Source organism: Budorcas taxicolor, chromosome 4 (assembly GCF_023091745.1).
Source record: "Budorcas taxicolor isolate Tak-1 chromosome 4, Takin1.1, whole genome shotgun sequence".
Taxonomy (NCBI): Eukaryota; Metazoa; Chordata; class Mammalia; order Artiodactyla; family Bovidae; genus Budorcas; species Budorcas taxicolor.
This window is the reverse complement of record NC_068913.1, coordinates 104,403,750-104,417,299: the sequence shown is the minus strand read 5'-3', so window position 1 is coordinate 104,417,299 and position 13,550 is coordinate 104,403,750. Positions and strand designations below refer to the sequence as shown.

The following is a 13,550-nucleotide window of genomic DNA, read 5'->3' as shown; positions in this document are numbered from 1 at the left end:
ACTTCTGCTCTCCTAAGATTCAGAGATCCATTACAAAACTTTTTATGGATTTCCCCAGTAACACAGGATCATGTACATAGATGGCTAAAATTAAGATGACAGAAATGATGTGACCCTTGAGCAGTAAAGGCATCTGTTTTTGCAACTTGGAGAAAATGCCATGGAATGCTAATAAATAAAAAAAGTTTATGTCATTCTCCTTAAAGTCAGTAAATTACATAAGAGTGCTCTGAGTATTTTTAGAATAAAGGCACTGGACAAGTCCAAAGTCTTATTGCTCATGGGATCATATGGGAGCCAGAGCCCAGACTACAGCTCTTAACTCAGCCAGGAGGCTTGGTCTAAGCTAGCCTGTCACTGATCAGGAGGCTTGGAGACCAAGGAAGGAGAGGTCAATAAACAGAGCCCTGTCTCTAACATACACTTGAGGGAAACGATCTCCAGTTTTATGTCAAAGTGGTGATGGGTTCCGGAGGACTTGGGGCTGTATTAGACAGGCACTCTGTTTTCCTTGGCCCATTTCTTCATGATCCGGACGATGTACTCGACCTGCGGGTTACCCGTGCTTCTCAGTAAGTGGAGCACTTCTCGAAGGGTCTCTCTGAGGAAACGGTGTGGAAGGACAAGAATGCAAATTAACAGCTAAAATAACTTGTGACGGTTCTTCACATCCTTCTAGCCGGCATATCTGCCTGTCCTTTTCCTGTGTTTTCATAAACCAATCACAGACTTCCTAGCTTTCTATTCTTACGGTGCCATAGTAAAATGGAAATTCTGTGAACTCCTCACCAATCTCAGTCTTCTTTGTTTGCATACACACACACATATACACATATGTTTTTTCTGTCTGAATATGACATAAATATTTCTGTTTCTATGGTTATTCTGTAGGACAGAATAGAAAGTGTGTATTAAGGAGCTGGGTTCAAATTCTAGCTCTGTGCTAACAGGTCACTTAACTTGACTGAGTCCCAGAGTTCTCCTTTGTTTAATGTGGTAATCACCCCAAACTGGGTGTCACTGCCATAAATGAAAATGTCAGAAAGCCAGGGTAGATGATCTCTTCAAGAAAAGTGACACACTAATAAATACAGAAGAGGGGAAAGTTAGGGACCAAGATGTGGCAAATATGCAATGTTTATATCTGACTAATTTAAATTTAGTTAAGATTAAAACTCATGTTTTAAGTAATACATACCAAATCTTCCCTGTTACATCATCAGATCTATAGATGACTGCCTACTGATCCTCTTCCCTAAGTGTTCTCTCATATTTTACCCTTTTTCCCTCAAGTATCTTCTTTCAACTACCCAAATTCTTTTAAACTTTTAATAGTACTAGAAATACATACAAGGTAGGAACTAATTTTTGATAGATTATTTACTTATAAAATAGTCATTATCTTCTATCATATATCAGTAACAAATACATTCATGAAATTACTTTCAGAAAATGGAATTTAGTTTTCAGTAGTTTAACTTTTATTACAAATGGAATTATATGCCATGTAATTTTGTGTGGTCTAATGTCTCAGTATTTCCTGAAATATGAGAAGGCAAAAAAATTAATTTTTAACCACACTCACTCCATTTCTAATTCTTTGAGGTCTAAACTAAGAGACACAAGAAAAAACCCAACAGGCAAAGAAAAGAGCAGAAGAGATTGAAAAAGACATTGCTTGTGAAAATGGCAGTATAAAACTTAAACTTTCATTCATCATTCTAAAACATCATTATTTTATTGCATTGAATCTATAGGTTGCTTTGGGTAGTATACTCGTTTTACTGCATTGAATCTATAGGTTGCTTTGGGTAGTATACTCGTTTTATTGCATTGAATCTATAGATTACTTTATAATTTTTAGTTTTCAGAGGACATTACCCAGGAAAACAATTGTCACCCCCAGGAAACCAGCAAGTGCACAGAATAGCGTCTCTTGTCTGTCTACTTACTTGGGTTCCCTCCCAGCCAAGATCATCTGGAATATGCCCACACAGGCACCCCGCTTGCCTTCCCAGTATTCAGGGTTGGGGTCCAGCCTCTCTAAGACATCAAATGCTTTTGCTGAATAGTAAAACTGGCCCATCTGAATAAAAGAAAGTATTGTGGTAATACTTGTAGTCAAAAGATCCCACAAAATGAAACTAAATGTAAAGATACCATGAAACAGAGCTACATAAGTACATAAAACAAGTGCATGGGTAATGACAACATTCTTAGTTAGCAAATTAACTTCTATTCCTTATTAAAACAAGAAGGGAAATCACAGTTGGTGTACATGGGTTCAGTTTAAATCCCCTTACCTTCATTAAGTTTTCAGCAATATGACATTTCTTCTACATATAGTCAAGTTATGCTATAATCAACACATTTGTCATTTCTTCTAATTCTATTCTTCTGTTCTTGAGGGTAAACACCGATAACTGATCCAAACTGGTTATTTTTCAAGTTTCCTCAATACATACCATAGCTGACTACTTCCTTTCATTTTCTGCTAATTTGATCATGTTTCACCCAAGAGGATGATCTTTCCCTGACCTTTGCCCTGTCATCTCAGAATGCCTAGATGTATACTGACTCAGAAACAGCAAACCTCTTAAATATTTAATTCCTTTTGACAAATTTCTTTCCCAAACACACTACACACTTCCATGGCCTTGTACAGTATGCTATCATTAAATTTTGCTTAGATGTTGTTGTTGTTGTTCAGTTGTGAAGTTGTGTCCAACTCTTTGTGACCCTATGGACTGCAACACACCAGGCTTCTCTGTCTTTCACTTTCTCCTGGAGTTTGCTCAAACTCATGTCCTTTGCATCAGTGACAACATCCAACCATCTCATCCTCTGTCATCCCCTTCTCCTCTTGCCCTCAATCTTTCCCACCATCAGAGTCTTTCCAAAGAGTCAGCTCTTTGCATCAAGTGGCCAAAGTATTGGAGCTTCAGCTTCAGCATCAGTCCTTCCAATGACTAGTCAGGGTTGGTTTCCCTTAGGATTGACTGGATTGATCTCCTTGCAGTCCAAGGAACTCTCAAGAGTCTTCTCCAGCACCACAGTTCAAAAGCATCAATTCTTTGGGGCTCAGCCTTCTTTATGGTCCAACTCTCACATCCGTACATGGCTACTGGAAAAACCATACGGACCTTTGTTGGCAAAGTGCTGTCTCTGCTTTTTAATATGCTGTCTAGATTTGTCATAGCTTCTCTTCCAAAGAGCAAGCACCTTTTAATTTCATGGCTGCAGTCTCATAAATATATAGGGTTACCAATTTCACTGAAGTCTTCAAGTTGCTGTGAAATCCTCCCTTATTTAGTGTGGTTTAATTACTTCTCCTTTTCCATAAACTGTTGCTTTAAACCTTTCCAATTTCCTTAAGATCTCTATTGCATTCTTAGCTTAGCTTTTTTCTCTACTTCATAGGGAAGACACAACTTTCCTGCCTTCCATTCAAATTATACTTCATTATTCTGCCTATCTCACAGAAAGAAGTGTTCTTATTCCTTTTCAAGGTTAATCCTTCTTCCTATGTTCACCTAAAATATATATATATATATATATATATATATATATATATATATTTTGGTAAAGAAACACACCAAATGATGTGAGAAACATACATGCACAGTTTAATGACTATAATGTCAATACAAGTGTAACTACCACCCCTATGAAGAAACAAAACACTGATAGCAAAACCAAAGCTCTGTGTTTCACTTCTACACCACAGCCTGCTTTTCCCCTATTTTCATAACTGAAATCTGAGTCTTACGGGCATCATTTCTTTGACTGTATAGTTGTATCAGCTTTGTATATACGTTGAGACAACATAATTGAGTGCTGCCTCTTAGTATGTTAACTATATGAAATAATGCTGTAAATATTATTTTGTATCTTTGCATATGTTTTTACAACTTATCTATATTGTTGGATATAGCCCTAGTTGGGTCATTTGCTAAAGCCTTTTTATTTTGGAATAATTTTAAACTGACGGGAAGTTACAAAGATAGTACAGAGTGGTCCCACGGAATATCAAACCCAGGAAACTGACATCACTACAATGTATGTAAACATTTCTGTTATTTAATCAAGTGTGTCAGACTCATGTAACCACCACCCCTATCAAGACAGAACTATTACATCACCACAAAGCTGTGCCTCCCAACTGACCATTCCTAACCTCTGGCAACCATCAGTTTTTTCCTACATCTCTGTAATTTTGTCATTTCAAGAATGCTTTATATATGTACATATACATATAAAATCATTTATCAGTTTTTTAAAGATTATGGGTTATGTTATTCTCACTGAATCTGTTTCCTAATCCAATTCTCTAATGTACCTAGTAGTGTTTTCTCAGGCCTCATGCAATTCAATGTAGCTGCAGATTTGACATTTTCCTTCCTTGGCATTTGATAAAATAGAAACAAGAAAAAGAGTAAGGAAAAATGCTTTTTTTCTCTCTCTTCTGGTTCTTTTCTTTCCCTTCTGTTCATCCTCATCATCTATCTCTTTTACTGACTCCTCTGTTTATATCCCTTAAATAGTGACTGGTGTTCCACGTGGTTCCTCACCCCAGTCACTGGTTACTCTCATTCTTTCCAATACTCTGCGGCTACCACCACCACCGCCACCATTACCTTCTGTTGACTTCTGAAGTCACATCTCCAATCCAAACCTTTCACATGCATTCCTGAGCTCTGGGTTCACCCTGCATATTTCCTACTATAATATCTCTACCTGGGAGCCCCAAACACACTTCAGATTTTATACATTTAAAATTGAACTAAATTCCTGTCTTTCAGTGTTTTCTTTCCCTCTGCCTTCTCTAACTCACTTAATATCATTGCCATTCACTAAGTTCTATTAAACACTTTCAAGTTTCCTATGTTTTAAAAACCTTTTCCATTGATGGTGATTCGCTTTATTTTTGTAATGATTCACTTTGAAATGAGCTATTATTGATTAAGTTGATACTAGACTCTCTTTACCTAATGTTTTCCTGTCTTTTGAACAGGAAGAAATATTCACCAAATAGTTTTCAGAATTTGAGGTTAGTTTTGTAAAAAGCTTTTAATCTGTAGGATAGGGTCCCAAATTCTTCCCTGTCTTTCCAACTCCCTACACACACACACATACACACACACACACACAAAGCTCCTCTTTTACTAAATCTGACTCCACTTTTTCTGGTTCCCTTGTCCTTCCTGTCTACTATTTACACCAAGGTTTCCCAAAGGTTTGGTTTGCAACTCTTTATTCTTCTTACTTGACTCCCTTATCTGGGAAATTTCACTGTTTTTCAGGGCATCTATTACTATTGATGGAGAAGGCAATGGCAACCCACTCCAGTACTCTTGCCTGGAAATCCCATGGACGGAGGAGCCTGGTAGGCTGCAGTCCGTGGGGTTGCTAAGAGCCGGGCACGACTGAGCGACTTCACTTTCACTTTTCACTTTCATGCACTGGAGAAGGAAATGGCAACCCACTCCAGTGTTCTTGCCTGGAGAATCCCAGGGACAGAGGAGCCTAGTGGGCTGCTGTCTATGGGGCCGCACAGAGTCGGACACGACTGAAGCGACTTAGCGGCAGCAGCAGCAGCAGCAGCAGCAGCATTACTAGTGAAGAGGTGATTTCTCCAAATCTCTCTCTCAATGTCAGAGGACATTGCTGTTTTTTCTAATTTGTTTACTTTGGGCTGGATTGGGTCTCCATTCCTATGCATGAGCAGCGGCTACTCTCTAGCTGCAGTGGGCCGGTTTCTCATTGCAATGGCTCCTCCTGTTGTGGAGCACTGGCTCTAGGCAAGCTGGCTTCAGGTGTTTTAGCTGGTAGGGTCAGTAGTTGTGGCAGCCGGGCTTAGCTGCCCCGCAGATGTGGAGTCTTCCCAGACCAAGATCGAATCCATGTCCTCTGCACTGGCAGGTACATTCATAACCACTGGACCATCAGGGAAGTCCAGAGGCCATCATTCCTGAGCTTCAGAACCAAACTTCCAACTACCAGATGAATATCTCTACCTGCATGATACCTAAAGAGTCATAGCCTTTAGAAATCTAAAACCTCCTCTCTAAACCACTATTTCCGTACATATGATTTTCACATTTCATTTATATGTATACATGTTTTACATACACATAAAATCCTGCCTATCTCTGAGTTCAGTTCATTTATAAAAGGGATGACATTTCTGATATCACTATGTAGATTCTCCCACCTATGACCATTTAGTCTCTAGGACACTTTCCTCTAACATTTAGTCAATGCACCAGTGTGATACTGATCTTCACCTTCCCCTTAGATTTCACTCAGACTCACCTTGTAGCAGTCATTAGCAATGAGCTGCAGGAGGCTAAAGGACTCGCCAGAGGTTTCCATCTTGAGATAAAGCTCCCAGGCTAGTCTTGGCTTCTTATTCATAATGTCTACAAAGAGAAACAAAGATTTACGTTTTCTAAATGTACAAGAAGTACACTTCTGCATCTTGCTAGTCTATGGATTTGGTTTTATGTTAGAAACATAGTAAGTAATAGTAAACAGTGAACATTTTACATGGAAAGCTTGCAATGTTGGCATTAAACTGGTTCCCCATCAGGACTCTATATACAGTGCTTAAAATACTTGTTAGGCTTCAGGTAAGTATGTCTTTTTAGACTGAGTTGATTTTCAGTAGTTCTCACGTTGCTCATCTGCTTAAAAAATCATCTATCATTCATTCAATCCCACTAATAAAGTTTCAGCCTCACTTAGAAGATCTAATTGCTAAAATTTCCTAAGACATCAAAAACTTAGTGAACATTTTAAATTCAAGTGAAAAAAAGGGACAAGAAAAAACACTGGAGAGAGAAAGACAGACAGAGATGATAGGCTATATATATACATATATATATAGCACACAAAAATTATGTTTTTGACATTTTACTACTTTTCAGGCCTGCACCATAGTGAAAAGGTAAAATTAACATAACAATATCATTTAGCAAAAAACAAAAGCAAAGTAAACTGAGACTCTGGAAGCCGAAACACGCTAAACAAAGAACTTGGCATCTTTTGGACTGCTGGTGCTAGGTCACGGCCATATGGAAGAACTAACCGCAGGGCACACTTGTATACATACGCATACATGGCCACCTCTACTGAGCAGCACTAACAACACAATCTCAGAGTTTAACCATTCTACAAGACAAAATCAGAAAACACTCAATAAAAGGAAGATTCCTCTATAATGTTTAAAAGAAGACTCACAGCACCGAGCTAACCAACTGAGGTAAATGTAGTCATTTTTCATCTTCTCACTTTGGATTAAAAGGAAAACCTGCAAGAGGAAGGAAAAAGGAACAAACATACAGAAGCTTGTATAGTAAAAATATCCACAGCAGCTTGCCTTAGACTAATGAGCATTATAATGACCAAATTCTACACAGGCTGCTGAGAAAAGTAAAGGATAAAATTGTGATTTTAACACATTTCTCTCAGTTATTGAGGCTTTCCTCGTAGCTCAGTCAGTAAAGAATCTGCCTGCAATGTAGGAGACCTGGGTTTGATTCCTGGGTTGGGAAGATCCCCTGGAGAAGCAAATGGCAACCCACTCCAGTATTCTTGCCTGGAGAATCCCATGGACAGAGGAGGCCTAGCAGGCTACAGTCCATGGGGTCGCCAAAGTCAGACGTGACTTGGCGACTAAACTACCATCTCAATTATTGAGCACTTCCCTGGTGTCTCAGTGGTAAAGAATCCTCCTACCAATGAAGAAGAGTTCGATCCCTGGGTTGGGAAGATTCCCTGGAGAAGGAAATGGCAACCCACTCCAGTATTCTTGCCTGGAGAATCCCATGGACAGAGGAACATGGGCTACAGTCCATGGGATTGCAAAGAGTCAGTCACAACTTAGTGACTAAGGACGAGCACTCAGTTATTGATATCATAAGGTGACATGAGGTTAGTAATGATATAGAAGATTTGAACAGAATAATTAACAACTGCAGATGCTACTGGGCATTAAAGCAAGTCTTAACAGATTTTAAAGGATTCGTGTTATACAGGCCACACTCTATGACCACAATACAATTAAGTTAGAAATCAAAATAACCTGGATATATATATTTCCCCTCCTGATTCATGTTGAGGTTTGACCAAAAACAGCAAAATTCTGTAAGGCAATTATTCTTCAATAAAAAATATATTAATAATAAAAAAAAAAACCTGGAAAAGATAACATACACACTTGAAAATCATGAAACATGTTTTAAAATAACTCACAGTTAAAGATAATAAGATAATTTCTAAACACGATGGAAATTGGAAAACACTTAGAATTTCAATAATAATAAGTTGAGTTATTTGTTGAATAATAATAAAACTGAATTAAGTAACTCAACTGAAATATTTTGAATCATTTGGATAATCAATTTATCAAGTTAGATATCAAGATAGTGGTTAGCCTTGTGGGAAAGGGACTGACTCCAAAAGGGGATGAGAAGGTTCCCCAGGTTATGATAAAATTCTATTATCTGGGTGCTGACTATTTGGGTATGTATGTTCACTTTAAAAATTCATCAAGCTGTGTACTTTGATTTGTATACTTTTCTCCATGTATGTTATGTCTTTATAAAATTTATCCAAAAACGGAAAATATGAATGTGTTTATAACATGTATGTCTGTCAATATGGACTGTAGCCCGCCAGGCTCCTCTGTCCATGCGACTTTCCAGGAAGGAATACTGGAGTGGGTTGCCATTTCCTTCTCCAGGGGATCTTCCCCACCCAGGGATCGAAACCCACATCTCTTATGTCTCCTGAACTGACAGGCGGGTTCTTTACCACCAGCACAACCTGGGAAGCCCCATAAAATTTATCCAAAAAAGGAAAACATGAATATGGTCATAATCTATGTGTTTATTTATATTGTACTTTTTAATGTAACCTAAGAACAATGGAACTTTCAATAATCCTTTAGCTTTAAACATGTATTTCCATGAGAAAAAGATAATGTTTTTAGATAGAATCATTCAAAAGTCTTCAAAAGCAGGTACCTACCTCTTCACCCTCACTGGTATTACCAGTTGCAGCTTTGGCTTGGGCATAATTAAAGTTAAAGATGTCATCATTATAGAAGTAACTCTGAAAAACATCCCAAGAACAGGTCACATTGAGCTTTAACATATAAAATATAAAAACAACAGTTATACCAGATAAATACAAAAATAATTTTGAGGAATTAACTGATACCACTATTACTCCCACAGTAAAAGGGTCATCTCCAAAAGTATCTTATCTGTGACATATTATATAGAGTATTTTGTATACAGAATCACCTAGAAAACTCTACACTGACCTTAAATGAGTTGAGGTAAATCAAGACATCATCAAACTGCTTAAGCAGGAAGAAACAGGAAGCCATGCACTGCCTTCCTGGTATTGTATCTGAAATGGAATGGGAAAAAAATCAGGTGCATTCATGAAACTAAAAGTTCTCTTTAGCTGAAATGTGAGTTATTTTATAATTTAGCAATAAGAAATGTATTCCAAGACATCTTTCTAGATTCTGAAGTTAGATTCTGCTTAGTGGATAGAACCTCGGCATATGGAAGTCACAGTACTCAAGAATGACCAACAGTCTCTCCTGCGGTTAACTCTGAGTCCCACATGAGCATGTGTCCTTCGAGCTACAGTTTTCCCTAGGTCTTTTTTCCAGGGATTTGATTCATTCAGCTCCAACACCTGCACATTCAATGAATATGAATTAGTACTCATCATTTTACTCATCTAAGACAACCTAACACTTCTGATCTCAAATGGAGAAATATTTGGCCATGGAACCATCTGATCCTGATTCTGACCAACTTGTCTGATAACAGATTCCTATTTGAAGTGGCAGAGGATTCATGTAATACCCTACCTTTGCCACAGTCACTCCTGATCCTCCTTCCTCTGTTCAGTTTTTCCCTCTGTAACACTTATCACAGTCAGATACACTGTATAATCTATTTCTTATGTCTATAGTTTGTTCTCTCTAGACTGAACACTGCACAAGGGTGGGGGAATTGCCTGGTTTTGTTTATTGCTGTATCCCTAACACCTCAATAAATTTTTGTTGTAAGAATGAAGTGAAATGGGGAAAGAAAATATGATCCAATAAATGGTTTTGGTGAAACATTTGAAAGAAAATGAATCTCCAGCGGTGATCAGAATATTTAATAATCACTTCAGCATGAACACTGTTGGTCAGAATAGATGCCAGCCATTGAAAACAGGTACAGCCAGCCATACTGGTTTATACTGGCTAACTATCAGTCCTTTTTAGATGCCTTTTTCAAAACTTACACTGAATCTTGAGTGATGAGATCAATAGTTTAATAACAAAAATGAAGCCACAAAACTACTGGCAAAATAAAGGTGAATATTATATAACTTCAGGAATAAAAAAGCATTTTCTAAGCTTGATACCCATAAAATAAATCATTATAGAAAAGATAAATAAGATTTTAATGTTTTCATATGGGAAAAATACTATAGGCAAAATTAAAAGCAAATGACCTTCTGAAAAAATATCTACAGCATGACAAAAGCTTTATACCTAAAGAGCTCTTGAGAAATCAAAGTGAACATTTCAAATAAAAAACAGAATCAGATATTTAAAACTCTTATGAACTACAGAATATACTTATTCTCCTCTGTTTATATATCCTCTCATCCTATTTTAGCTGAGCTGTTAAGAAAGGCTAATCTAATATTCTCTCCTGTGTCTGGGTTCCTACTTTACAATGGGAAACCTAACAGATATATCCCTGGACACAGAATCAAACTTCATCAGTCAATATACGACCAACTCCAGTGATTAATCGTGCTCACATGTACAGATTCAAACATACCACATTCGCTAGCTGATCCTCCCACCAACTGGAAGAACTGCTGGGCAATTTTCATATGATCCCTCTAAAAAACCAAGCAGAGCTGATAAGAGGAATGAACTGAAAATACATCATTTGTATTACACTTTATGGTTTCAACATATCTGTCAGGATTTAACACATTTTAAATTCTCCTCAAATCAGCAGTACTAATTTTTATTAGCATCACCAACTAGAAAGTGACAATCTGTAATTGAATTAAAATCTAGTTAAGATCAGATAGAAAAGAAGAGGAAAAAAAAATTCAATTCCCAAATTCTATATTAAAAGTACCTTCATTAAATGAACTCATTCATTCATTCATTCATTCATTTAACAAATATTTATTGCTTTTATCATATATCAGACCTTGTGGTAGGAGCTATGGCTAAAACAAGGAGTAACTTAGTAAAATCATTAATTTATTCAATAGCTATTTGCTGCCTATTTGAGGCAATTTGGAGGGAGCTGGAGATAAAAAGATTTATTTACATCCCATTTCATTCCAAAAAGAACCTACTATGCCATATTCAGGTGAATAAGAGCTTAATTTTAGTGTTTTGTATTTATAAAAAACTTTCCCAAAGAAACAATTATTCTCATTTTACAGATGCCAAAATTATAGCTCAGAGGTATGCAAGGTTAAAAAAAAAGTCAGTGAAAGTAAAAATGAAGTTTTGCAATGATTTGCTATTGTTATTAGATAAACACATTGTTCAACAATTGGGCTTTTTTTTCCCCTTAAAAAGCAGTAACTCTTAAGCCTATAGCTTTCTTTTTTTTTTTTTTCAGTCTTTATTCGATTCTGCTTTATTTTTTGGACAAGCCACATGGTTTGTGGGATCTTGTTCTCCATCCAGGGATTGAACCTGGGCCCTTGGCAATGAGAGCGCCAAGTCCTAACCACTGGACCACCAGGGAATTCCCTTTTTCTGTCTTCAAATAACACAGAATTCTGTCACAATGTAATCTGGATTGGTGGATATGGAGAAATAAAAGGAACTGCCGAGGAGCCTATTTGTAAGGTTATTACTAGTTGAACTTTGACATTCATTTTTATTTTTTCCACACATTGTAACTTCACAAACTATAGATACCAGTGGTTTTATACTCACCGAACACATTTCCTGGCCAAGGGCTGCATTGACCACTCCTTTGAGGATATACTCCTAGAAACGTGCAATATCAGTAATTAATTTAAAAGGAACGAAAAACTAACAGATATCTCTCAAAAATATCATTTGCATCAACTCAATGCTTTATATATATTATCAAAAGTTACCCAAAGTAACTTTGCTCTGTTCTATCCCTGGTAAGAATAAAAGAATTAGGAGACTTTCATTTGGCTCTCAGGAAAGTATTCATATAACAGAATTAATCATATTTGTAAATTCTCAATCATAAGCAGAAAAACTCAGTGGACATGCATAGGAGTTTTGTTTTTATTTCAATTCAGTGGAAAAATTAACCATAAAATTTTATGTAATAATTTTTACACTTTATCAGCCACTGCCATTCTCTGTGACCATATCACACACACATACACATATAATTTTCCCTTTCCAATGATATAATAACCTTCCTTTGCTAGTGATTCCTTTCCTCAAAAATAAATTAATTAATTAATAACAATAATCCTCTGACTCTCATTTGTAAGGTATTCTCATTTTGGAGTCCTGAGTCCTTATCTGTATCCCCTTCAGACTTGGTTCTGTTCTTTAACAGATACTCTTCTTAGCTTTATGAATTTTTCATTTTTTTGTACCACACAGGATCTTAGTTCCCTGAACAGAGATCAAACCAGTATCCCCTGCAGTGGAAGTATGGAGTCCTAATGACTGGATCACCAGGGAATTCTGATTTGTATGTGAGTACTATTTTTATTTAAGACAGCTCTTCAAAAGAATAAAACAAAAGATGCTGAAGCTTTTAATACACTTGAGAAATATACCAACTTAGATCTGGAAGTATTTTTCAGTCTTTCACTCTGAGTGGGACGCCTAGTACATGCTTAGCGTTCATATCACCGGCGACACGATACTGACACAGTGCCTGCATTCAAGGAGTGAGCAAGCAGCAGGGGACAAAGGCACAGTACAGACAGTCATACTGGTGACATGTTTCCATGTCTCGTGTCATCAGAATTCTAGATTTCAGCGTTTTCAAACCTCAACCCTTTTGAGGAAATGACCATATTTATGGGAGTTTACAAATGTCAAAAAAGCCCAGAATATTGACTCTCATATCAAAAGTCTCATGTAATATTCCCAGATCAACATACACAAACTTTCCTGAGAGTCTACAAGCAGGAATCTTCCCTAATATGCCTTCCAACTACCTTTCAACAGAAATTCCACCTTCAACAGAACTTGGTTAGTAAAAATGTAACACATTGTCAATTACCTGAGGAGTAGTAGGTTCCAGATCCTTAATTAAGTTATAAGCTTCCTGTACATCATCTGAAATATAAGAAATAAGTAGCCATATTAGTCTGTATCCTAGCAAACTTTTCTGAAACAGTCGCCCCAAATGATAAGGTCCTTCAAATATTGATGAGAGGTATGATTTGCTTTTCCTGTCTCTTAACTCTCCATCAAGTTCAATGCTGAGTAGTAGATAACCAAATATCTGTAGGAAACCTGTATTAAGCCACGAAGCACTTAA

At 37.0% G+C, this 13,550-nt stretch overlaps 1 protein-coding gene and 1 non-coding gene across 2 annotated transcripts in view; both read right to left on the bottom strand.

Moving 5' to 3' along the window:
- Window positions 1-489: 489 nt before the first annotated feature.
- Window positions 490-13,550, bottom strand: part of IFT56 (intraflagellar transport 56) — a 36,777-nt gene continuing 23,716 nt past the window's right edge. The window contains exons 9-17 of the mRNA XM_052638879.1: window positions 13,290-13,345; window positions 12,002-12,055; window positions 10,869-10,932; window positions 9,332-9,420; window positions 9,034-9,117; window positions 7,243-7,312; window positions 6,316-6,422; window positions 1,953-2,086; window positions 490-601 (exon numbers count right to left, since the gene is read on the bottom strand). Coding sequence (XP_052494839.1) covers window positions 490-601; window positions 1,953-2,086; window positions 6,316-6,422; window positions 7,243-7,312; window positions 9,034-9,117; window positions 9,332-9,420; window positions 10,869-10,932; window positions 12,002-12,055; window positions 13,290-13,345 — 770 coding nt within the window. The remainder of the gene's footprint in view (window positions 602-1,952; window positions 2,087-6,315; window positions 6,423-7,242; window positions 7,313-9,033; window positions 9,118-9,331; window positions 9,421-10,868; window positions 10,933-12,001; window positions 12,056-13,289; window positions 13,346-13,550) is intronic.
- TRNAE-CUC (transfer RNA glutamic acid (anticodon CUC)) lies at window positions 11,735-11,807 on the bottom strand. The gene has a single exon. It is a non-coding gene; the product is annotated as a tRNA-Glu (tRNA).